A 26,784-nucleotide genomic window follows, 5' to 3' on the forward strand; every position below is an offset into this window, starting at 1 on the left:
AAACAGAGAACGCAACCCATGGAAGACTGAAAGAGCATTCTCCTTTTACCCTCATCTCTTAAACTAAGAAATTTGCAGTAAAACCAGTAATATTTATATTGATATTATAAAATATACTTAGAAAAACATATTTTTATTGAAAAAACATGTTAAAAACACTTTTAGCTTAAATTTATTATATTTTTAAGTTTATATTAAATAATAATAATCGAAGTGTTTAAATTTATGGGTTATTTAAGTGCTTGTATTCAGAAGATATATAATACGTAAATGCACATGCAATGAAATTTAATAAATTGTATTTTAAATTTTCAAGATTAATTGATAAGTTTTAAGATAATTCTTGAAATTATTATTTTGTGCTTGGTTCTTTATAAATTAAATCAATTCTAGAGCACAATTTTTTTTTAAGTTGAGTCTTAATCCCTATTATGTTAGAAATTAGTGGTTACGAGGTAATTATGTTGTGCTTTTAACTTGAGTCATCTAATTATAGATAAAACTATCTACTAACTTCTCCACAAATCTTGCCAAAGGCACATATTTTGGTGAAAAGTACTGTACAAATGATATTGCAATATAAGATGGTTTAGAGAATGATAAGATTTTAGAGATAATACATGAGGAAAATTGTGCTCAGACTAATCCGGAGGCCCATCTATCTCTTTGGATATACTTAGGCCCGTACACTGCAACTTGTAAGGCCCATTCTCATCTTTAAACTATGAGTTCGGCTTCTCAAGATCCTCATTATACGGCCCAGGGCAGATATGTTATATGGGCATCCATTTTTTATGTTTTTTTTTCCAGACTACGAAGGTTAGCATTTCAAAAATGAATGAAATGATATACACATGAAATGATATACACACACATATATACACACACATATATATATATATATACATTAAACATGTTTCAAAAATGAAAGTATCGAATTATCTAAAATTTATTTTTTATATGTATAATATCCTAATTATTCATATTATACCCAAAATACTTTTATTTTAACTTTAAAAAAGAAAAGAAATTGCCATTTCTTTAAATGATAAGGTATGGATGTAAATACATAACAATTAGGTGGTATGCATGTAAATCTTGCTTCTTTGTCATTAAAACACGAAGAGACATAGATGATAATAAATTTCACATTTGCTCTTGTCGGGTAGTCAAGGATGACGGCTTTTACCGAACTTTTCACCTCATTATTGGCGGGCAATACTTATAATTAATGTTTTGAATGACGCTAAATATTCAATTGAAAATTTCTTCTAACTTCCAGCGGGCTCATTTGACGACCGCCAACTTTGCTGAAAATTTATTCGGACATTTGAGGTTATTTATGAGTTCTGAGGCAATAATTGAATCGAATGCCGTGTCTTTTGGAAAATCCAAAATAAAAGGGGATTTTATATACATGCCACATATTTTTTTTTTAATGTATTTACTTGTTAATAAATTAAATTTTACATTTTATATTTATGCCAACCAAATTTTTTGTATCACACAATAAATGCCACCGCTACAAAATTTATTAAGTTTAGGAGGTCTTTTCGTGGATAGATAATATGACATGATTTACAGTGAAATAATTATATTATTATATGTTTGATGCGTGTTAGAAAAATTGAGGCGATAGAATAATAAATTATTGTCTTAGCGTTGCATGAAAATTCTACACGCACTCAAGTAAAATAATACAACCAGTAATGACACTAGAAGTTGTTACGTGGAAATCCCGTAAAGTGAAAAATCACGACGTCTGACCCAGTTGTAAATATCCATTATAGGTTAATGATTATAGAGACCACTTGTTCCACATACAGGAAAATGTTACTCTATTTTCCAAGTTACAACGTTGACTGATGATGTATGGTTGGTGGCGGTTGGCAAAAACTGCTGGTAATTGACGGTGGTTAGTGGTTGTCGACGGTGGTCAACAATGACCGATAATGATAGGGTGAGGCACAAGTCAAGCGAACAGTAGGCTGGGTGACTATCAGGCCAGGTGGCCACTTACTTAGGACCGTTGCCAACTGCTCTAGAATTGGATGGTCTATTTCACCCATTTGGTCGTTCTAGGGTGGAGGACACTGGATTCATTCACATGAGTCTAGTCAAACAAAATTTTAAGGAGTTGATCTACCCTTGTTCGTCTAGAAGGTATTATCTTCCTAGTACGTGAAAGCCGACCAGTTAGGCGTGTGATCTTGGATCGTCTTTGCAGGCTCTCACGATGCTATGCCACCTCTTCCACCATCCATGAGACATCTCTGATATTTGTGTTGACACGTCTTTAATATACATATATAAATATTAGTTACACAAAAAAGAAAGCCAAAGTGTTAAAATAAATAAATTATTGAAGCTTAAATAAATTTAAAATTTATAATGGATTTAAATCACTTTATTTATATTTTATTTTGGTGCATTAAAAAATCTTCTAAGGTGTTGTTTGGTTTGTGATACACTATCACAAATTTTCATCATCTGGCACGAATCTTGAGGCATGACATGGATCTCGAGGTAAATTTTAAATATGAAATATTCAAACTTTGATTAAAAGTTATCTTGAACTTCAATTTCAGTAAAGTTATAGTCAAATTGATCGGCTCAACAAAACAAACCCATCAATACCAAAATTGATCCTAGTCAAATTAAATTAAACTCAGATCAAATCATTAAACCACTTTTACAAATTTCCAAGCCTAATTAGAATTTCAAATAGATTTAGAATCCAATATGATTTTAGTCAAATCGAGTATCTCAACAAGACTAATCCAACGAGCCCATAATTGCTCAATTCTAACTTCATTAAGGCACTTAAATACTCATCAAACACTATCCAATCAAGGGAATCTTTTTGGGCCATCCGATTAGAGCAGTTGAGATTTCTTCCATATTTGTAGCATTCAATCTATAAATAAAGCTTGACACCCTTTTGAAATGGAAGGGAGACCTAGAGTCGGAAGAAGGTTGAAGCTTGAAGGAAGTGCTGAAGTATAACAACAATTTTGCACTGCAGATCCAGTGAATGCCTCAGACTCCGACAACAATCATCACCAAGTTCGACTGCTGGTGCCTCTAACAGTCACCACCACTACCTCTGACTAGCTCTGGCCACCGTAGCCAGCCAACTTTGATCACCATCTGTCGTTCTCCATTGAACATCATTTGCCGCTACCGCCATCCAACTTTAACCACTACTTTTCAACCACCGTCGACCATTATCAGCAGCCATCTGCTCGTTGCAGCAAAGTCCCTTGTGAAGTCACAATGTGCGCTGTGAAATGTTAGCATACGTTGTGAAATGATAAAAAACCCACAAATAGTATAATAACACACCCCGAATATGGTGCATGATGCCTCTAGAAGACGGTGTAACAACACACTTCAAATATGATGCAACGACACACCTCGATGACGGTGTAACAACTTATCTTGGATACAATGCATTGACTTTTCCCAATGATGATGTAACAACACCTCTTCAAGATAGTATAACAATGCCCCCCCCCCCCCCCCAAAGATGACAACTTTCTCTGGACTCATAAAGCTTCCAACTTTGACCCCCTGTGTCCTACAAACATTATCACAACTCACCACTACAACTTACTTGACCAAATACGGCTTACGTAGTGCACAACTAGCGCATCTCTCAACTCACAACCCCTACGTCATATGTACATCATCATAACTCATCATTATGGCCAATATGGTTCAAAGCTCGTGCAGCTTCCGACTTTTTCCTCTGCAACCTACAAATATCATCACAAGTAACCACTATGGCCTATGTGACCAACTATGCCCTACTTGATTTACTACTCATGTGGCTCTAGACATTGGCCCCTATGGTCTACGAACATCATTACAACTCACTGTTACAAACTACGTGACGAACTACAGCCTACATGATCTACAACTTGTGCAGCTCTCACTCCAACCTCTGTGGCTTACGAAATCATCACAAAACCACTAAGACCTATGCGATCAACTACGATCTACCTAGCTTACCACTCATGCAGCTCCTGATTCCTACCTCGATGGCTTACAGAGGCCATCACAACTCTTCGCTACGGCTTATATCTACACGACACACAAATCACATAGTTCACAATACTTGGTCTCCAGGGACTATCAACATTATCATAACTAGCCACTACGACCTATGTGGCCATCAACAATATACATAACTCATAGCTCCTGCAGCTTCCTACCACGTCTTATGAGGCTAACCGATGCTCTTGAGACAACCATCTTTGTCCCACATAACCAACTTCTATCATAACTCTTAACTACAACCTATATAATAAGTTGACGCAACAAGTACTGTCTACAACATTCATGGTGGACTAATGCCTTCAAAGCAATAGACTAAGGCCATTGCAATCTTCTGTCACTGAGAATCACATTAATTAAAACCAGACGTCTATTATCGATGAACCACTGTTGTACATTTACAATGATCATCTTTCTAACTCCATTTTTCAATAGAAGAGTGGATACACAACATTCATAGTGGATTTTTTCCACTGGGCTTGATTATGTGAATTTTTCTTGTTTATAGGGTTTTCCACATAAAAATTGAGGTGTCTGAGTCTGTGTTGGTTTTTTCTTAAACACTAAATGCTAATTCATTACTTTGCCACCACGTACCTTCTGGCACGCATTAGGTCGGCTTCAAAAATTGTGTATTACATTTCTTTGTAGGCATTTTAATAATTTAGATATTGGTCAAAATAATTTCAAATGTAGTGTAAAGTAACAATATATTTGGAATTCAATGAATTTGCATGAACTCCAAATACACAACTCTATTTATGTGTCACTCGCTAACATTGCAACCCACACTATCGATCATTGCTCATCGTTGTTGCCCACTATCAACCACCATAGCTCCTACCTCCGATAGTTTCCCGTTGTTGCCACTACTACAATTAACATTTATATTTTACCTTGAATTCAATTTTCTTCTCACCAAACAATAAAATATAAAGTCCTACATTTATTTTACATAGAAAAAATACCTCCAAAGTTTTTTAACACCTCATTACTTATAAATTGCATTACTTTTTCACCCAATCAAAGTGCTTCTAATTCAAATAATTTTCAAATACATCATCTCACCAAGTCACCTTTTCCATCTGTGGCTATCAGATGCCATTGATGTTGTTAGCATAAGTCATGGTCTATAGAATAGACACCGCCACAGCTCACCCCCGCCATGGGCCACAGTTTATTTATTCCACTACAGTTCAAACACAAAAAAGGTAAGATTCTAAAATTATTCTACAATTAAGCATTTGTCATAAAGTTTTCAAATACAATGAACTTGCTCGATATTGCATTTAGAATGTCTTGAATTCTAACTACTTGCAACCGAATGATCTTTAATAGACATTTATTATTATAATATATTCATATCATAGAAAATATTCTATATTATTATGCTTTCTTTATTTATGCTTTGTTCCTTCACCTTTATTAACATCATAAAAAGCAAAGATAAAGCTCCTTAGGATCTTTTCTTTTCATAATTTTTTTCTGTCTCTTGTGATAGTCTTCATTCAAGATCGAATTCATCCATGAGAATGCACTTCACCTCAAGAATTCATGGTTTCATCATCACCAGCAGCTGAATTGCCCATCTTCACATCTCTTCTCATCGAAGAGCAATGTTTTTGTTGGAATATTAATAATAGAATAAAAGATTCATAGCACAGAAGACTTTTACTTTAATCCACTCATAAATTAACAAGTTGTATTCTTAGGAGAATCAAACAAGTAAAGTGTATGATCCTGATTTGTCCATGAATCACATATAAGGAATAGAGCGTAAGACAATAGATGGGAATGCATGACAATGAACAATAATTTGAATTGTTGCTTAGTCATTTCTCATGGAATGATTCTCTATTAATAGAGGAAGTGGTACAATATATGAAAATACATGTTCATTCTGTTATCTTAGGATATTTTAGGTATTTTACATGTATAAGTCTTCCGTCTGGCTATCTTATAACTCGTTTGATTGAAATCGCTCGACCCTAGTTCGACAATAGTGGTTTATTTAACTGTGTTGAATCGGGGTTGTCGGTCGACCTCTGATGGTCTTCGGGTCGGGAAGATTTGACTTGATCAACTTGGCTTTGTTGGTCAACTATTCTAGTTAAGTTAACGACTGTTGATCCTTAGACAAGAAACTTCTGTCGGCAAAGCAATACTAGGCTATCAGGCAAAAAGTGAATCACTGTAATTGGATAGATAGCTCACTCCTTGACAAGATAATCCTCTGAAATACTCTGTGTGATATGTTATGACCAGTTCTCGACCATGGATGAGGAATCTAAAAGGCGTCCGTGAGATGGCGGCCGAAGATGCTAACTCCAGTTGTGGCAAGAGATAGGTTAATGCCTCCGCATGACTCGATTGGCCCTGCTCTTTGGTTCGGATGGCATGCATTCGGTCAACCTCTAGCCCAGGTTCAGGGAGGGCTACACCTAGTATGGTACGTCCTTTTTTATTCCACTAGACATATAGAAAAAAAAAGGAACTAACCTTCCCTCTGTTTCTCTCTCCAACCTATATTCTTGCTCTCACATATGTGTGAGGGGGGGCAAGCATTATATATCTTGTATGTATAATATCAATTTAATGTTATGAATTATTCATTTGATTTTGATTTTTTTATTTTTTTGATTTATTCTATTAAATAAAAATTGAATAAATTTTTAAAATTGATCATAATCAATCAAATTTATTTGGTTGTATTAGCTTTTTTTTTTAATTTTAATGTGTGGGCGCCCTCTCCCATCCTATTTTTTTGTTTTAATTAATAAAAATAAAAATATGTTTATTTTATCATAAATTAATTTAATTAATGTCACAAAATATATTTATTTTAGAAGAATTTAGGGTTAAAATTTTAGTGGTATACCTGAAAGTAATTGTATTTTAATATTTTTTAATTGGAACAAGGTACCTGTTTATAGTTTTAATTAATCATATCAACACATTATCTTATTTAAACAATAAATAATACTTATAAATCCTTAATTAATTGATTGGTTATTTGGATTGTTTAATTAATTTAATAACTTGAAAAAGTATATGAGTAAACTCTTCTCCTGAATTATAAATGTTGAAATTTTAATATTGATAATTACATATGTACAAAAGTAGTTTAGTTATAGAACCATCATTAAATTATAACACGTGGTTCTTGGCTGTAATAACAACAACTTGTCACAAAAGTCGTATTTGGTTGCTACAATGACAGTAATCGGCCATAAAAGATTGTACTTAGTAGTTGCAATAGCAGTAGTTGGCCACAAAGGCCATAGGCAGTGAGCATAATAACATTATACGACCACTAAGGCCTTAGTTGGAAGCTACAGTAGTAATTGGTCACATGGGCAGTAATTGCTAACTTCAAGAGTGTCAATTGACCACAGAGTTCGTAATGGGAAGCTATGACAGTAACAACAAAAGTGTCAGTTAGCCATAGAGATCATTGTGGGAAATTATAGTGGTAACTAGCCATATAGGTTATAGTTGTTAGCTAAAAGAGTATCAGTTGGTCATAAGGATCGTAGTAGGAAGCGACAATATCTATAAACCACATACGTCGTAGTTGGTTATAGTTATTAGCTGCAATTATGTTAGTTGGTCACAGAGGTCGTAGTTGGAATATTTAGTAACAATTAGCTATATATGCCATGGTCACATAGGTCTTGGTTGACAGCTGCAATAGTGTATGTTGGTCACATAGGCCTTAGTTGAAAGTTGTAGTAGCAGTTAGCCACATAAGTCGTAGTTGGCCACAAGGTCGTAGTTGGTAGCTGCAGTAGTGTCAGTTGGCCATGAAGTCTGTAGTTAGAAACTATTGTAGCATTTAGTCATATATGTCATAGTTAATTGCTACAAAGATGGTAGTTATAACTGGCTACATGGGCTATAGTTGGTAGTTGCTAAAACGTTAGTTGACCATAAAAGTCATAGTGAGAAGTTGCAGTAGTAACTTGCCACATAGGTCATAGTTGGTAGTTGCAAGAGCATTAGTTGGCCATAGAAGCCATAATTAAAAGCTACAGCAACAGTTTACCACAAAGGATGTAGTTGGTGCTACACCAGTTGGTGGTTGTAACCATTCTCTCGAGTTTACTATTTTACACAAGAGATAGCACTTTTCGGTATATAATGTATACAAAATTTTAAGAGTCCATAAGAAGTGTACTCCGAATACGACAGTCATAAGTAGTTGTCGGGAAGACTTTTCATCGTATCTTCAATACAACATTATTTATTTACACTGTTTTCAAGAAATATTGTTACGCCATTTTGAGAGTTGTTACACCATAATTGGGATATGTCGTTACACCATATTCATGTACGCCTAGTAGAGTTTGTCAATAGCAATGACCAAGGGTGGTTGGTGGTGGTCAAAGGTGTTTGGGGACTACAGAGGCCGAAAGTTATTGTAGAAACTTTTATACGACGTTATTTGTTGCACTGTATTTGGGATATGTTTTACACAATATTTGAGATAAATTGTTAGCTAGTAAAGTTAAACAAAGATGGTGAAAAGGGGTGGCTGGCGGTAGTCTACGATGACAAGCATATGGTGATCGACGGTGGTTAGCGATTACGACGGGCAGTGGTCAAAGTTTACAGAGGCTGGGAGTTAACTTCGGGTCTTCAATCCATAATAACTTACAAATGAAGAGTGGGGATCTATTTATAGCCTTTAAAAAGGGGCATTTTGGTCATTCAAAACCATCTGATCAGACGAGCCATAGTGATCCCTCTTTATTATAGGGATTTTTTTAATGATTTAAGGGCCTTAATAATATTAAATTTAAGCAAACTCTGTTGTGAAAAACGACGACAATAAAGTAAAAAATGGAACGAGAAAAATTGCACACATAAAAACACCAGAGCGACACACAGATTTACGTGGTTCGACAAATTGCCTACGTCCACGGAGCTGCAGAGGATTTTACTACTTCGAGGAACTACACAGTTGAGCGCCTCGACGTTTACAGGAAAATCTCTATTTTCTTCTCTCCCTTCCTCTCTCTCTCTCTCCTCTCTTTCTCTTAGCTCTCAAGAGGACTTGGCTTGGCCTTGCTTGGCTTTGCTTGGCTTGAGGCTTGTTTATGACTAGCTATAAAAGGCTATTTATAGAAATTAGTGAGAGCGGTAGGTGAGGAGGTAGGTGAATGATAGATGAGATGTGGTAGGTGAGCGGTAGGTGGGTGTAGTAGGTGAGCGGTAGGTCGGATAAGTTTCCACATTACCCAACAATTCTCCCACTTGGAGACTGGAACACTGAATGCATCACCTACTAGCTGCATCATCTACTAACTGTACCGACTTTTTCCTCAAACATGATATCCTTCACCTCTGCAACTCAAAACCCTGTTCTTCATGTCAGAAGACCAGCTGAAGTTGAGCATAATTTCAGTTTCTCACGAGTAACACCCTCAGTTGACATATCACCGTCAACGTAGCATTGTACCGGCAAACTCTTTCCTAGGTTACTCATGTATCTGCTTACAACTCCCACTGCATGAGTAATATCCTGCTTCTGCTGAAAGCCCTTTTCAACAAGTCCAGTCTTGTAGCTCTTACTGTCACCAAGTGCAGTCTTCATCCATTACACCCACTTTTTGTGCAATGTCTTCTTCATTGGTGGAAGTTCTGCCAGCTCCCAAATATGATTCCCTGACAGGGAATCCGTCTCCTCCTTCTTGGTCAGCTCCCAATTGCTCGAATTCTCATCTTGCAAGATTTCTTCATAACTCTGTGGTTCTCCACCATTTGTCTGTACAAAGTACGGTTTTTCTGCCTTTAGCGCTCTGCCACTTTTCAGGAAATGGACATTCTTCTGCTTCCTCTTAATGCACCTCTAACTCATGTGTCAACGCCTGAGTAAACCTGTAGTCATATATAGTGTGTCCGTTTTCTTAACCCGAGCCATTACTAATGCTCATTTGGTAACCTTCCAGGTGCTATCTGAGAACACCACTGAATGACCACCTTCATTGAGCTGCCCAACAGAGATGAGGTTTTTCTGTAACTCAGGAACGTGTCTGACCTTTTGCAATGTCCATTTGCTCTGATGAGGGAGTGCAATATCAACGTCTCCCATCCCAACCACGCCCAGAGCTTTTCCATCAGCCAGATGTACCTTTCCAAAGTTACCTGCAACATAATTTCGCATTAACTTCTGATAGGAAGATGTATGGAAGGAAACCCCTGAATCCAGTATCCAGTCATCAACAGAACTGTAAACTGCCAGAAATAGTGCATCATGTATTTCTTCAGTTACAATATTAGGGCCATCATTCTCATTCTTCTTAGGATTCCTGCAGCTTCTTTTTATGTGGTCAGCCTTCCCACAATTCCAACAGGTTGCATGCTGACCATATTTTGATTTTGATCTTCCTCTATTTGAATTTTTGTCATGTGATCTCCCTTTGGATTCAACATTCAGTGCCGAAATTGAACATGAGGTCTCGCCAGAATCCTTCCTGCGCACCTCCTCAGCCAAAATCAAATCACAAATATCATCATATTTCAGCTTAGATTTACCTACAGAACTATTAACTTCCATTCTCATGAATTCCCAGCTATTTGACATCCCAGCTATTTGACAATGAAAATATCAATGCACGTATCTCATCATCAAAATCAATTTCAACAGACGACAATTGATTTGTGATAGTATTGAAATCATTTAGGTGTTGAGCAACAGAGACACCTTCCACCATCTTCAAGTTGAATAACTTTTTCATCAAATGCACTTTGTTATTCGCCGATGGCTTTTCATACATACCTGATAAAGCCGCCATGAGATCTGCAATAGACCTTTCCTTGATGACGTTGTGGGCATCCGATCTCGATAGGGATAATCGTATGACCCATAGAACCTATCGATCCAACATATTTCATTCTGCCTCATCCATCTTTTATGGTCGCTTTCCCAGTAACTGAAGATGAAGTTTCTTCTCATAGATGTAGTCATCTATCTGCATCCTTCAGTAAGCAAAATCTGTGCCATTGAACTTCTCAATCCCCGATGTCACACTTCGTCTCCACCCATTGTTCTTCCTTCGATCCGAACCAAAGCTCTGACACCAGTTGTTATGAAAAACGACGGCAATAAAGTGAAAAATGGAACGAGAAAAATTGTACGCAGAAAAACACCAGAGCGACACACATATTTACGTGGTTTGGCAAATTGCCTACATCTACGGGGTTGCAGAGGATTTTACTGCTTCGAGGAATTACACAGTCGAGCGTCTCGACGTTTACAAAAAAATCTTTATTTTCTTCTCTTCCTTCCTCTCTCTCTCTCTCTCATCTCTTTCTCTTAGCTCTCAAGAGTACTTGGCTTGACCTTGCTTGACTTGAGGCTTATTTATGACTAGCCATAAGAGGCTATTTATGAAAACTAGAAAAGCGGTAGGTGGGAGGTATGTGAGTGGTAGGTGGGTGAGGAAGGTGAGCGGTAGGTGTGATACTTAATTAGGAAGCTAATTAAATTCGGTGCGTCTGGGTCTCCACATTACTCAGACTCGTTGGATTCCTCTTGTCAAGAATAATTTGACAATAAGCATATCAAATTTAGAATTAATTTGAACATTCAATTGATGATCCAAAACTTCTAAAAGTGTTTTAATAGAATGATTTGGAATTGATTGGACTAAGTTAAAACCAATTGTGGAACATTGGTTTTGTCTTGTCTTATCGAGATGATCGGTTGACCATAAACTTATTTAAATCAGAGCTATCTTTAATTTGGATTTAGAATATTTCTTATTCACAAGTTGTCTCGAATTCTTTTTGAGGCATCAATTGTCAATCTAATAAATAACTGTAGATGAAATATATTTTGATAAATAGAATTACTATTTAATTATAATAATTAAGGCGGTGATATATTTATTTATTTATTTATACTGGCGCACAAAGAATAAAATTGTATATACAATTTCGTTACGCGGAGGTCCCGGAGCCATTAATTAACTAAAAAATTAAGTAAATAATCATATCCGTTCAATCTCACATTTAAAGCCAGAGGAGGCTTTCGCTATTCTGAACGGCGTCCAGGTTCAACGTACCTAGATGACATTGACTTTTTTGAATGTCCAGAGTCAACGAATTATAATTGGTATAGTGGAAAATTTTGTATTCCTTTAACTTACATCGCACGCTTAAATATTAGCACAAACTCTGTATTCCTATAAATTACATAACAGCCCTTGCACTGATTAAATCTGACAAATGGCGAAATTAAAGAGAGCTTTTTACAACAATATATTTAAACCTTAATTATCAATAGCCTCACAGCGAATTCTAAAAAAAATACACCAAAATCATTTTTTTTTAATAATTTATGATTATTTTTGTAGGATCGACGATAATCCAACACAAACTTAAATAAAAGAAAACAATCTATAAAGATACCAAAAATTTTTATGCGTAAAAGCAGGAAAGAGAAAAAACTAAGGGGTTTGGCAGAGTCAGAACATCCCACTATGAATTGATGATTACATATATGTCCTTATCTTACTAGCGAGAATGACTGCATAATTCTTTGGGGTAAAAGTTTGTCGTGCAATGACCAAGAGTGGTTGCAGTTGTGAAAAATTATTTGAACGAATACACTGCTTTTGAGGCGTGTCGTTGCACGACGTACTGAGGGATGCACTACTTTATTGGGTGTTTCGTTATTCATCAACACACGCTGGAATTTTGCAGCGCACGTTGTAACTTCATAAGGGATTTTGTTGCTAGGAGTAGGTGGCAGTGGATTGTGATTGAAGATCATTTGCGAGTGGTGGTCGAAGGTCGTCGATGGCTACAGGAGCAGGAGGAGTTTATCGGGTCTTCAGTGGAGAACAATGCTAGGCTTAAGCTCATTCTTCTCCAAGCTCCATTTTTCTTCTAGCTAAAGGTGTAGGTCCCATTTTAAGAGGGGGTATGACTCTATTTTTGGAGGCCAAATTACAAATAAGAAAAAAATATAGACCACTTTGATTAAACGGTCTGGAGTGGTTCCCTCGATCATACTGTGTTATGTGAGCATTTAGATGTCTTAATGATGTCATAATTTAGTGATCTTGGACTCATTGGATTATTCTTCTCAAAACACTTGACTGGAATATAAGCATGTTGCATTTGAAATTCGTTTGACACTCCAATTAGACAATGAAAGTTTTTAAAAGTGGTATAATAGTTTGATTTGTGCTTGACTTTATCGTAATTGGATCAAATTTATAGAATTGTGTCTATCTCGTCGAGCCGTTTAGTAATTATAAATTTGGTGAAATCGAAGTTCTGGATGACTTTTAATTAAAATTTGAACATTTTCTTTCTCATAAAAATTACAGCGAGATTTATGTCGAGTGGTGGAAATTTATTGTTGTAGTATCAATTTTAATACAATTTGAATATTTAAATTACATCAAAATATAGATATAAAAATATATGCTTCCTTATCAACAAGTTAATAATAATAATAATTTTAATGTGATTTAAAGTTTGAATTTTGGCAAATAAATATACAAATTTAAGTGTGGGTATATATATAAAAAAATTTTTATACGTAAATCCACCTTGTTTATTTATATAAAGAAGCAAAACACAGAAAAAGAGAAACAGAACGCAAGCCAGAAAATAGGCTTGTGGAGGGAAGCAGAGGCAAGGAAAGAGCGGATTGATTTTATTTCGATTTTCATGTAGCCGACGATCAGAGACTGCAATTCAAATCGTCCGAGGGAGAAGGAAGGTGGGTTCCATGATTCAATGCCAGAAAATTGGTAGCTCTGTCTCCGCTCTTTGACTCGCTTGCTGGTTGAAGCCGGGAAGGTGGGTTCCATGTTTCAATATAGTCATACTTTAAAAGCTTGCACGCAGCAAACAATGACTTGTATGCCTCTTCACACATAACTGTGCGAAAACAGCCAAGGCAATTGATAAATTACAGAAAACAAACTACAACATTAAATTGCAGCCAGTTTTCTCTTTTATACATTTTTCACCGTATATTAATATTCAAACAACAGTCTTGCTCTTTCTGGTGAAGAGATCTGAAGATGGTGAATTCAGTTACTGGTGATGATGAAACCAGGGACCTGGGTGATTGGCAGCCCAAGAACTTGCCACCAGCTTATAAGGTCGGCGTCCCGCCAAAGAAAAATTTTTTGAATGAATTTACTGAGAGAACCAAGGAAACTTTATTCGCCGACGATCCTCTGCGCGCTTATAAGAATCAACCGAGATCGAGGCAGTTTTTGCTAGGACTTCAGTCCTTTTTTCCAATTCTCAGTTGGGGAAGAGAGTATAATCTCAAGAAGTTCAGAGGAGATTTAATTTCTGGATTTACCATTGCAAGCCTCTGCATCCCTCAGGTTTGTTTAAATCTGAAGTTTATCATGTAATTTTTTGTTTTGTCATGTTGCGCATGATGTTGAATTGTGTTTTGATGAAATAGGACATCGGTTATGCAAGGCTTGCAAATTTGGATCCACAGTATGGGCTATGTAAGTAAGCATTTTGTTAGTTGTGAATATTTTGTTTCAGAGTTGATATGGATTTGGTGAGTTTCTACTATGCTGAATTTGAGTTCATCCGGCAGACTCGAGCTTCGTTCCGCCGCTGGTTTATGCAGCTATGGGAAGCTCAAGAGACATTGCTATTGGCCCAGTGGCAGTTGTGTCTCTGCTGCTTGGAAAACTTCTTCAGGATGAGTTTGATCCTAAGCTCAATGCAGAAGAATATCGTAGATTGGCATTTACTGCAACATTTTTTGCAGGGGTGACTCAGGCAGCCCTTGGACTCTTAAGGTGAAGTTATAAAATACTAACTTCTTCTTATCTTCCTTTCTCTGCTACCCTAATACTGCTTGTCTTCAGATTAGGATTTCTGGTGGACTTCCTGTCACATGCTGCCATTGTTGGATTCATGGCTGGAGCAGCAATTACCATTGCGCTTCAACAGCTGAAAGGATTTCTTGGCATACAAAACTTTACAAAGGAAACAGACATTGTATCTGTTATGAAATCTGTGTGGGGTTCTGTACATCATGGTGTAAGAAATCAGTTGCGTTCATTTTCTTCAAGCGGGAAAAATTTTTCCGTAGAAATCATTTTAATTCGTAATTATTCTTTTTAATTTGCAGTGGAATTGGGAAACGATAGTGATTGGGGCGAGCTTCTTAGCATTTCTTCTACTCGCAAGATACATTGTAAGTTATCATATTAAAGATGTTATATTGTTGAATAAAAAAAGGAAAAAAAAAAGGATTTTTAAGCTTTGTGGCACTAAAATAGAACTTGATGGGAAAGAAGAAGAGAAGTCTCTTCTGGATACCAGCAGTTGCACCGTTGATCTCTGTAATTTTGTCCACCTTAATCGTGTATGTAACACGTGCCGATAAGCATGGGGTTCAGATTGTAAGCACTAATCACACAAAAACTATTTTAGTGCTGAAAAATTCATTAGCTTAATGAGATTTCACTGAAGATAATTACGATGCTGATTAATGCAAGGTGAGGAAAATAAAAAAAGGCATCAATCCATCATCTGTTCGTAAAATTTACTTCAGTGGTTCAAACCTGGGTAAGGGAATCAAGATTGGTGTTGTTTCTGGGATGATAGCTCTGACTGTGAGTTCTATTAAGTTGAATCAATTCAAAATGTTAAAATATAGATGTTTTTTTTTTTGTTTCCATGGCCTCAAATAGTTTAAGATTCTTAGGAAGCTGCAGCAATAGGAAGAACATTTGCTGACATGAAGGACTATCAGTTGGATGGAAACAAAGAAATGGTAGCCCTTGGAACTATGAACATTGTTGGATCCATGGCTTCATGCTTTATAGCCACAGGTAATTTTAGAAATAAAAGCAACTTAATTTAATCAACAAATCTAAATCTTGAGTTATTCAAGAATATAAAATGATGCAGAAGTTTCTTCTTCTTCATAATAGGTTCGTTTTCTCGATCCGCCGTCAACAATATGGCTGGATGTCAAACAGCAGTGTCAAATATTGTTATGTCAATGATAATATTACTAACACTGGAATTGATAACCCCACTCTTCAAATACACTCCAAATGCAATTCTTTCTTCCATCATTATCAGCGCCGTGATCGGACTAATTGATTTCGACGCGGCTATTCTAATCTGGAAGATAGACAAGTTAGATTTTATAGCTTGCATGGGAGCATTCTTCGGTGTAGTTTTTGCTAATGTTGAGATCGGACTTTTGATTGCAGTAAGGATTCATATATATTAAACAGTTAATTGTTGTTACAAAACTTGAAAGACATTAGTTTCTTTTATAATCATGTCATGATTATTCATGTAGGTCTCAATATCATTTGCTAAGATTCTTTTACAAGTCACAAGGCCGAGAACTGCTTTACTAGGCAATCTTCCAGGGACTACCGTGTACCGTAACATCGAACAATACTCCGAGGCAACCAAAGTTCCTGGAGTTCTTATTGTCAGAGTTGATTCTGCTATCTATTTTTCCAACTCCAACTATGTGAAGGAAAGGTACAAACAACACTTTTTATTCACCAAAATTGTCAATTTGGTCGAACATACTAAGGAAATGGACTAATGAAATTCTAAATTGCAGGATCCTTAGGTGGTTAAGAGAAGAGGAAGAAAAGCTGAAGGAGAAGAGCCTACCTCGAATTGATTTCTTGATTGTTGAAATGTCACGTAAGATGAAACTTCACTCTCTTCTACCTTCAGCAATATATAGACACTGATTATCCATTCTCTTTGCAGCTGTAACTGATATAGATACCAGTGGCATTCATGCTCTTGAGGAGCTGTATAAGAACCTTAACAAGAGAGAGATTCAGGTTGGTTATAAGCTAATCGTTTATGTTAAACAAATAAGATGAATATATCCCTTCAGCCTATTCAAAAAAGAAATCCATGAAATTTCTTTTATATTGTGAAGCTTCTTCTCGCGAATCCCGGGCCAGTTGTCATGGGAAAGCTCCAAGCTTCAATGTTTAGGGAGTTGATAGGCCATGACAAGATCTTCCTGACGGTCGGCGAAGCTGTAAGGAGCTGCTCTCCTAAAGTGAGTGAAGAAGCTTAAAGTGGAACCAAAGAAACATCATTTATTTGTTCTACAGATCATGGTTTCTGTGAAGAATGGGTTTAGAGGAAGATGGTGTGAAGAAGAAAGAGCAGAGGAGGCTGCAGTATGAGTGTGATTAAAGCTATTGAGTGGGGTATCAATTTCATTTTATGTAATTGCGCATTGATTAAAGTTTTGTGGGTTCTGAGATTGATTGAATCTTTATCCAAAAGTGTGAATAATGCCAGAACCCACCATACTTTGTGGAATGCACATGTTGCATAATTTATATAAATAAATTTTTTTTATAAACGTAGCTAAATTGTTGTGGAAATGTAATGAAATATGAAAGATTTTTACTATTTTGAATATTCTACGTTAATTTGCATATTATTCTCTTTATTTTTTTATTGTACATCACATTAATTTCATAATAAGCTTCTTAATGCCTTCTCTAAAAATATTTGTTCTAAAACATTACTTCTTTGTTGGTCTGAAATATAAAACAAAACTAATCACGCATGGACATTATAACAATTAAATTTATTTTAAGAAGAATATAACATAACCTTTTTCAAAATTAATTATATGATATACTTATCTTAAAATAAGTGACTATTAAATTATCATAATCCTTACCCAAATTTTATTTCTATCATCTTGCACAGTTTTTCTTGTTCAATTGAACACTCATGTAAGGAACCATTCTTTTATAATATTTTCTAATATTAATCACATAAAACATGTGATCAATGAATGCATAACAAAGAGTTGGGAATTTTCGTACCAAAGATCTATTTGGGTTGGCAGAAATTTTTTATAAAAATGATTGTAAAACTATAGTGGAGAAAATAATTTCTTAGAAAACTGTGCTGAAATAAATATATATAAATAATCAAACAAACTTCTCAGCATAAAAATTTCTAAAAAACAATACAAAAGCACCTCTCCAAATAGAACTGTGGTGTAAAGCAGTTAAATAACTATCACAAACATAACCTAAGCATACTAATATCAAATTCTTTGTTATGGTATGATAGTCAAACTGCTCTCATGTTCTACTCGAAAGCAATATTACAAACCACTCGAAACATTGCTATTTACAAAATGACGACTCTGGTCATTTTATTGAATTAGCTAACCGTGTGTTTGTGTGCGTGTTAGTTATGACTCATATACCAAATAAAGGACAGATGCTGGAGCGGAGTGGAGAGGAAACAGAATGCAGAGGAAAATTCTCATGATACAAGTTAATTTTGTAATTACTATATATGTATGTATGTATATATGTATGTATATGTATATGAATATGTATATGTATATGTGTGTGTGTGTGTGTGTGTGTGTGTGTGTGTGTTTGTAACCCCAAGGGGTATGCACTATTTTCAAGAAATCAAAAAGCCGCCGCCGCCGCTCATTGCTCCCAAGGACGTAGAAATATTGCCGAACTTCGTTAAATTCTTGTGTTCTTTCTTGATTGATTGGTTCTTGATTCTTGCGTTTCTTTGCTCTAATTTGTCAACAGTGTGCTACGATCAAATCATTAGGATTTGATAAAAAATAAATTAATATTGATTAGGATTTTATTATGAATTTCATTATTTGAGAAACAATTAAAAAGAGGGGGGATGAAATATTAGGGTCGGATTTTGTTCACCTACCACAGAACTTTGAATAACGTGGAACTAAAAAATAAAACTTGCACTAATCTTAACATTTAGTCTTAACATTTAGTGGAAATAATTGTTTCATAAATACAAACTCATTGATCTCAATCATCTCATCAAGATGAACAGAGATCAATACAACATTACCTACCGCCTAATCCCTAACTTCAAATATTGAACAACAAGAGATGTATATGTAAAGAAACTTGCTTCCCTGTTGCCAAGGAAGAACTATCCCAAGCACTTTCACCATTCAGCAAGAAATCTTAAGCTATCTGCTCTAAATGAATTATTTCATACATACCAAAATAAATTCAATTTCATATCAAGTTTAATCAGCCAGCTAATTTCTGAAATTCCTCTATCAACTCTGCTCGACTCGAAGGCTCAACCTGCATCAGATTCAGGAATAAAATCATCAGTACAGTTTCAAGTTATATCTACAGTGCTCTTTTGTCATAAGCAAGTAAAAATGGATGCTTCTGCTTACCTTGGAGAGAAGGACATGAAGACCTTGCTTAAGAGCTTCCAGGTCAGATGAAGATGATTCTCCAAGGCTGGAGAGCTGAGAAAATATTTTCTTAGCTCTCAGCTGTTTCAGATGATTTTCATAGTTCAGAGGATCATTTTTCCAAGCAGAGAAAGCTCCATCATCCTCCCAGTTCACCCCAGAAGCCGAGACCCAACTCTTGATGAGCTCAAGTGCAGACTGGTTTGACAATTCCTCCCCTGAAGCATCCATCACCGATTTTATAAGCGACCGCTCGGACACTCTCCTGCTCAATCTCTTATAGAAGAAAGCTCGCGAGCCCTTCCAGTCAACCACCTCTTTGACCACGCCCTTCGCAGCCATTCGCAGAGAAGTATCATGTAATTCTGCAAACTTCGTAGCTATCTGAGTGTAAACAGGCAGGAGTTGTTTCTCGCGAGCAGAAATACTCTTCTGAAGGGAATCCACAGACTCACGGCCTGCACTTCCCAACTTGGCCTCTTGAAGCTTTGTTTTAAGAGAGATCAGCTCTTGATCGAGCCTCCCCATGCAATCCAAAATCTCTTTCGGCCTGAACTTGATCTCAATCATCCCTTCAGGTTCAAGCACATTTCCCTTGGCAGTTCTTTCGGCATACATCTCAATCTGTTCTGGATTGATCTTGCTGTCCACCACAACCCAGGCTCCGCCGCGGAGTTCCGCCATCATAGGGATGTAAACAAAGGCTGGTTGCTTGTAAGTCCTCAAGTTCTCAACAATGGTGGAACCTGCCTGCAAAATACCTTCAAAGAGGTCCCTTTGTCCGCCTGAAAAGCCTCTCCAATTTGCAAGGATGAAGAGGGGCAGCTCCTCCCTGTTGAAGTCCATCAATGCCTGTGCAGTCTTGGTGGCAGAATCAGGGAACCAGACTTGCCCGGCTTGAGGCACGACTCTTTCATGTGAGTCAAGTTGGCCAGGATCAGCAGGGATGACTTGCATAACAGTCTGAGTCTCTACTGCAATAACCCCAACAGGAATTCCGCCCAGCTTTGCTCTCCCGGTGACCACCGTCTTGGCCCAACCTTCGAGTGTTTCAACAAAGCTATCTTTGTCAAAGATCCCACCTAACCACTTACCGCTGCCATCCTTTATCCCGCTGATGGTGGCACGAGGGTCACACAAGTTCTCAGGTGTGTATTCCACTGGTCTCAGTGGCGGGTCCAACGAACCTGATATAGGAAGAGGTCCCCCAACATAAGGAGGAACATAGCTGAGCCACTTGAGGATTGCTGAAACACCCTGAAGATCATCAGGAACCGTCAGATGAACGACCCCATTTGTCGCCATTATTTTTGGGCCACCAAGCTGCATGTGGGAACTGTAGACTTCACGGCCAAGAAGTTTATTCAGGGCAGAGAAGCCGGTTAGAATGATTGGATGGTCAAGACGCTGGATGCACCTCATGCCAAGCCGTGCCAGATAAGCTCCAATACCGACAGTACGTCCGGTGACAAAAGTCAAAGTGAAGGTTTCCTTGTATGCCTTTGAATAAGCACTAGCAATGGCGCCACTTCCAGCAAGATTCTCAACTCCCAACCCATCTTGTTTTCCAACAATGGTGTCTACAACCCATCTGGTCTCACCACTATCGAGTTTCAGCTGATGTGCGATGACAGAGGATTGAATACGAGAGTAATCTTCCGGTGTGAGATAAATATATTGGAATCCACGTTCAGGATTGAGCTCATCAGACCAAGCAACACGAAAGCAAGATCGAACTTCTTCTGCGGCTCCAATCCTAGCACCGGAGTTTGCAGCAAGATAAATCAAAGGAAGCTTCAACTTGCAAGCCAGGTTGGTTACACTATAGAAGAAAGCATCTTCTTTTGGACCAAATGACCCTGCCTGGTAAGTTACATCATTTGCGACAACAATGATCTTCCTTCCATCTGGGAATTCTGGAGTTAGTATCTCCATGAACCATGCGATCATGCCCACATCATTGAGACCAGGAGAGCGGTCCACAGGAACAAGGGGAGTGTCCCAAGCTCCATTTTTGTCAGCAAATACAAGCTCTCTGATCTTAAGTAGGTCTTCGCATCCTTTTCCTACCTTCTCACCCGATGAATTAGAAGCCCAAGACTTCCGAAGAGCTGTTTCAAAAGCCTGCAACAAACAAAATCTTCAAAATAAGTTCACAGATTAAATGTTTCCAGCAATGTACTGAAAAAACAAATCATTTAATCCAGTTAAAAAAGTACTTTACCAGTGGAAAGTCATAACAGTAAGTTGTGTTGTTTCTTCTTGCTAACAAACGCCTTCTATCAATGACACCTAAAGGCTGATACAAAGCACTCAGAGGCACACCATGCAGAGGACCAAACAATGAAGAGGCAGAATGGTACACAACTTCATGTGTTTTGCTGTCCTCCACTTCTCGGTAGATCTACAATAGGAGTAAAGAAGTCGAGTCAAAATCAAAAATGGAGGAGAAAGTAGATGTTATAGAGCCCTTACGCACATGCACAGTGCAAGTGTGACCGGTAACATTGGTGACTACAATCCGCCAAGCACCACGAGCAGGTCCATCGGCAGCCAGCAAAAGCTTGACTTCCCACTCACAAACGGCCAGACGATGCATACGCACGCCAACCAATTCATGAACTTCATGAGCCAATTCCTCCAAGATCGAGCACACTACAAGATCCTCTTGCCCGGAAGCCTCATCAAAAGTTCTAACGACAAAAGATAGATGTTATATGTTGTCACTGTACCGCTATATCAGATTCATCTACTAAACATTGAGGAGTTGTGTGTACATAGTAAATCAATCAAGATGATGGATAAAATACTGACCTTGCAAATGACACAAGATCATAAAGCTGCTGCTCTCTCAACACGCAGAGATACATGTGAGAATGTTCTGACCGGATATTTGCATTATGCACATTTAGTTCTAATTCCTCAAGCGCTGCCGATATTGACCTTAATATACAGATTGATGTAAAGGACATCGACTGCTTTGCCTGAACCATCTCAACATCAAGCACCGGACCTAGCAAAAACCCATCAGTTGTGCTTGGTTGTCTGACAATCGTCCGAAGAAACATCCTTTTAATCGGTGCAATGCCATCAAGAACAGTAAATAGGTGCCACTGTCGATCTCGGGATGGCGTATACTGTACTTTTTTGTAGCCTTTGAGTTTGTCCTAAAGAAGGAACTAGAAAGATGAACATACTGGAACAAAGGATAGAGAAAACATAAGGGCATGAAAAGGCTAAACACGCCACAAACCAATTCAAGAAAGGTAGAGAGAGGAGGCTCCAAGTGCCGAAGTTGAGGTTCTTCATCATAATAGAGATTCTCTGATGACCAATGGAAAGAATGACGCATCGGTGCTCGCCCTTCATCCCTCTGTATGATACAACTAATAAACCTAATCCCTGCATCCCTGAGATCAAGACTGACACTTTCCTCCTTCAAAATTTTTGCAAGCTTATGTATCCTCTCCTGGGCCTGATCTTCATCACCACTGCAAAAAGTTAAATTAGGCAGTATGATAATTTATTCGTGAAAAAAAGGCATCCTCAGTAATCCAGATAAATATATTTTATAAAAAGGGGTAACGCACCTATCCTGAAGTGAGCTCATTTGGTTGTTAATACCAACCAATGCAACATGCAGCATATTGCCATGACTAGCTTTATCTAAAAGGTCCCTCGAAATCAGTTCATCATCGCCTTCAGAATTTAAAGAACTCGTAGATTCCTTCAGTGCAGCACTGATTGCAGCTTGTAAGAACTGGAGAGATTTGATGATCACCATGGCCCCCCATCTATTCTCACGATGCTTCTCTAATAAAGGTTTATCCGGCATGGCATCCTCAGCTCCATTTTTTTTCTCTATATGCTCTTCAGAAAATTTCCATAAAGCAATAAGGCCAGATCTGTGCCATTGCATGCGAATGCTACCCTTCACAAGATAGGGCTGAAAAGATGCACAGTAAATTCAATACAACTAAAAAAAGGAAACAAAAAAGACGAAGAAGAGCGTTGCGCAGAGCTTCAATGGGAGAAGAAGAGAAAGGACTAGAATTTACAGCTACCTGATAGAGTCTGCGAATGTATGTTTCAACAACTCTCCTCTGAAGTGTGGGATCACTGTGATCGAATAGAGACACAAGAGCATCCTCGACAGCCAACGGAGCACCGACAAGATCCTCCATCCTTTCATTAATGGCGTGTTTTCTTCTTGGAGTAGACACACGCTCCCCTTCTTCAGTAAACATCTCAAGCTCCGAAAGGCTTCTGGCAATGCTCGTGCGGAGTTCACTCAGTTTTGTTTGCTCTAGAAGTTGACTTGCTTTCAGTACAAGCTGCAATATTGAAAAGAGTTCATACAACACTGCAATCAAAAGCTTGAAAAGAAAGAAAAAAGAAAATGAGAGTTAATAATTATAGTAATGGGATTCCGGACCTCAGAGTAGGTGGTGTGATTAAGAGCAGAAAAACGAATTAGCTGATCCCTATACGCAGCAGGGTTAGGATAAACCAATGCCTCCATAAGCCTTAATATTAGCTTATTCTTACTCCTTACACCCTGCAATAAAATGAGGAAATAATCAAATTAACATAAATTGGTGGTTAACACTTATATAAATAGCATAAATATGAGCAGCTAAAATTAGCCTAGTGTTTTTTTTAGCCTAGTGTTTTTTTTAGCAGAGTAGCAAAAGTAGCCCAGTCATACCTGACGAGAAAGAACTATGTCCACAATTTTTAGTAGATCTTTCTTGTACTGCAATCGGAGGCGCTCAATGACATCGGCCTAAAGAAAAGTGGGGAAAATACATAAGAATACTCTATCAAAGCAATCAAAACTATTTACAATATACATTAAAATGATAAAAGAGCTTAACAAGAGCAAGCACCTGGATGGTATCACTGAATAATTCTTCAACAGAGAGATATTCTTCAAATAGAGATTGGACAATTACACGTGCATGACTCTCTCTACCACCTGCATGTGACTTTACAAGACTCATTAGAGGTTCCACAAGCCTCTCCAGTGCGGCCTTTTCTTTCTCAGAGCAGGAAGTGAGGTGAGCCTGTGGGGTAGATAATTTAAGAAAAAAAAATTAGAGGCATTTACATACATACCCAATTTCTATGTATTTAGATATCTAACATTTAAATTTTACTTTTTACATTAATACCACCCAAATCTTTTATATCACATCAAAAAGACCACCATTTTAAGTTTTAAAAAGTGAAATACACCTTTTCATGCGTAGGCAATGCGCTATGTACGTGAAAACTGAAGTTCAGGTGTTAGATATGTAAATGTATAGAAATAGAGCGGTATGTATGTATATCTTCCAAAAATTTAATAATAATAATAATAATAAAGAATGACATCACTGAATGATCCTGTACCTCAATTACTCCCCTCAGTAACTTGGCAGGGAACTCAATGTTTTTTTGATAGCTTGAAACTGTCTCATACCCCTTGTATTTGGCATCCAACTGGAAGTGCAGTTCATGAGGAAAACTTTACTTCAGGAAACAGTTAAACACAAAGCATAACTGAAAGAAACAGATAAAAGAAAGAATATAAGTTATAGTTTCGTAAGAAAAACCTCATTTTTTAGATCTTTTGGAAGGCGAGTGGCCAATACTGACATACTTTCTTGCCACTGTAGGAAGGGAAGCTCCGGACTGTCCAGGCTGTTTAGTAGATCTTGCACAACCTGATTAATGAAAAAGTAAAATGATCGGAAATCAAAGAGGATCAAAACATCAATCAGCAGAGTGGCACAGCTCATAATATTTGCAAAAATTTTAGAAAATCAAACTATTTCCATTGTCACATTTCAGTTCTCATAAGACCGATTCTCATTGACAACCATATTTAATCAGTAAAAGTGATGGAACTAAATGTTTTACCAAAGTAGTTAAAAGATCAATATGTTTATGTTGTTTCATAAAATATTACATTTTCAGGAAGAACTGCTAATTCTGTCAGCTTCAAGAGAAGCTGACGCGATTGGCATTAAGAAACAAGTTCCAAAAGAAAGCCTTCCCCAAAACTATAATGGTTAACATCATCATCCATGTCCAACTATTTCGGCCGGCTTTATGAAATCTCCTTCATTGATTCCTCTCGAGATATAAATTAATTGTGAACTAAATATTAAACAAGTCCTTCGGCAACACTTCTAATCATATACCATTAATTGGCCACTTTCCGCTCTAATCTCGTCACACTAATGCTATCTACGAGTTTTATTGGTGCACCTTTTACTCTTTGTCAACGATGTATTAACCATCAAGTCTTTATTTCATTACCTTATTTTAGCTTGATGCCAATAACCAAGATGTCATTCAGATAATCGTCTCTCAAAAATCCTTATTTTACAGTGAATTTTACATTGATTTATTGAGCTTGTATAAGGAAATTTTATAGCCAATTTGAATGGCTCTCTATAAACCACAAATTTTTGTTTAAAAGTTTTATCCTCATTCATACAAATCTTAATTTTTTAAATATAAGTAAGAGACTCAATGAACCTATCACACGTAAATATCACTTCATATTTTAATAGCATTGACTATAATTTGTAATTTACATCCAAGTTATGCCGTATTAAGCCTCTTGTTGACATATTAAAAAGAATAGATAGAATATGTAAGAATATTAATATTAGAAAGTCATTAGATTTAATTTAATATCCTTACAATTGAGGGTATTATGCTCTTGTACTGTTTCCTTAATGTATCATCATGTCTACCTTTTTATAGGTCTCACATATTCAATTAATAAAACACAAATATCTTTCTTCTCAATATTGCATCATGGTATCAAAGAAGGACAATTTAAATAGCCTACCTGATTAATCCAATCACCAGTTCCACTACTGCTTCATTTCCAACCTTAGCAACTCCCTCTTTCTTGTGCATGCCAATTTCCAGCTAGCCTAATCTTACTACACACACCTACTAGATTGGTAACATATTCAGTGAATAATAAGAAAATCCCTTCCATTAAACATTCCTAATCTTCCAAAACTTTCCTCCATTATTCAAATTTTTAACTTTATTTAGAAGAAAACTCGCCTACTAATACAGGTTTTTATTAGTAAGTAGTATGCACCAAGGTACCTTTGAAAAACCTTTAATCAATTAGAAATACATTTCCTCTTAAAAAATATCAGGTCAACATCAATTCTAATGATACTAACGCATATGAATTTTCAATTATTTGGCAATCAAATGAAATTTGATTAAACATCCCTTATCAAATTTTTAGTAAGTAGTATGAGGGATGTTTAATTTGACATCCCTTATCAAATTTTAATAATGGAGGAAAGTTTTGGAAGATGAGGGATGTTTAATTTGATGTTGATCAAATTTCATTTGATTGCCAAATAATTTGATACAGGTTTTTATTAGTAAGTAGTAAGCACCAAGGTACCTTTGAAAAATCTTTAATCAATTAGAAATACATTTCCTCTTAAAAAATATCAGATCAACAT

At 36.8% G+C, this 26,784-nt stretch overlaps 2 protein-coding genes across 2 annotated transcripts in view; one reads left to right on the forward strand and one right to left on the reverse strand.

The window, feature by feature from the left end:
- The first annotated feature begins 13,674 nt into the window (after positions 1–13,674).
- On the forward strand, positions 13,675–17,369 carry LOC110028989 (sulfate transporter 1.2-like). Its single transcript, XM_020731085.1, has 14 exons — positions 13,675–13,878; positions 14,076–14,420; positions 14,504–14,552; positions 14,648–14,855; positions 14,925–15,099; positions 15,191–15,256; positions 15,351–15,464; positions 15,561–15,677; positions 15,770–15,896; positions 15,999–16,285; positions 16,379–16,569; positions 16,655–16,740; positions 16,810–16,886; positions 16,988–17,369. The coding sequence occupies exons 2-14, from the start codon at positions 14,106–14,108 to the stop codon at positions 17,129–17,131; spliced, it is 1,956 nt and encodes a 651-aa protein (XP_020586744.1). The 5' UTR covers positions 13,675–13,878; positions 14,076–14,105; the 3' UTR covers positions 17,132–17,369.
- A 1,465-nt stretch (positions 17,370–18,834) lies between these two features.
- The window catches only part of LOC110028914 (acetyl-CoA carboxylase 1-like), a 29,948-nt gene continuing 21,998 nt past the window's right edge, over positions 18,835–26,784 (reverse strand). The window contains exons 19-31 of the mRNA XM_020730969.1: positions 24,889–24,999; positions 24,686–24,775; positions 24,181–24,357; positions 24,000–24,077; positions 23,727–23,849; positions 23,356–23,625; positions 22,882–23,237; positions 22,545–22,782; positions 22,106–22,458; positions 21,771–21,984; positions 21,516–21,695; positions 19,271–21,415; positions 18,835–19,172 (exon numbers count right to left, since the gene is read on the reverse strand). Coding sequence (XP_020586628.1) covers positions 19,116–19,172; positions 19,271–21,415; positions 21,516–21,695; positions 21,771–21,984; positions 22,106–22,458; positions 22,545–22,782; positions 22,882–23,237; positions 23,356–23,625; positions 23,727–23,849; positions 24,000–24,077; positions 24,181–24,357; positions 24,686–24,775; positions 24,889–24,999 — 4,392 coding nt within the window. The 3' untranslated portion in view covers positions 18,835–19,115. The remainder of the gene's footprint in view (positions 19,173–19,270; positions 21,416–21,515; positions 21,696–21,770; positions 21,985–22,105; positions 22,459–22,544; positions 22,783–22,881; positions 23,238–23,355; positions 23,626–23,726; positions 23,850–23,999; positions 24,078–24,180; positions 24,358–24,685; positions 24,776–24,888; positions 25,000–26,784) is intronic.

The sequence above is a fragment of the Phalaenopsis equestris genome, unplaced genomic scaffold (assembly GCF_001263595.1).
Source record: "Phalaenopsis equestris unplaced genomic scaffold, ASM126359v1 Scaffold000540, whole genome shotgun sequence".
In the NCBI taxonomy this organism is placed as follows: Eukaryota; Viridiplantae; Streptophyta; class Magnoliopsida; order Asparagales; family Orchidaceae; genus Phalaenopsis; species Phalaenopsis equestris.

Bases quoted from the DNA above. Each gene is read 5' to 3' on its own strand.
- LOC110028989 (XM_020731085.1), top strand. From the start codon at position 14,106: ATGGTGAATTCAGTTACTGGTGATGATGAAACCAGGGACCTGGGTGAT. The intron at 15,100-15,190 runs GTAAGAAATCAG...TTTAATTTGCAG, and splicing joins GGGGTTCTGTACATCATGGT to TGGAATTGGGAAACGATAGT. The intron at 15,257-15,350 runs GTAAGTTATCAT...TAGAACTTGATG, and splicing joins TTCTACTCGCAAGATACATT to GGAAAGAAGAAGAGAAGTCT.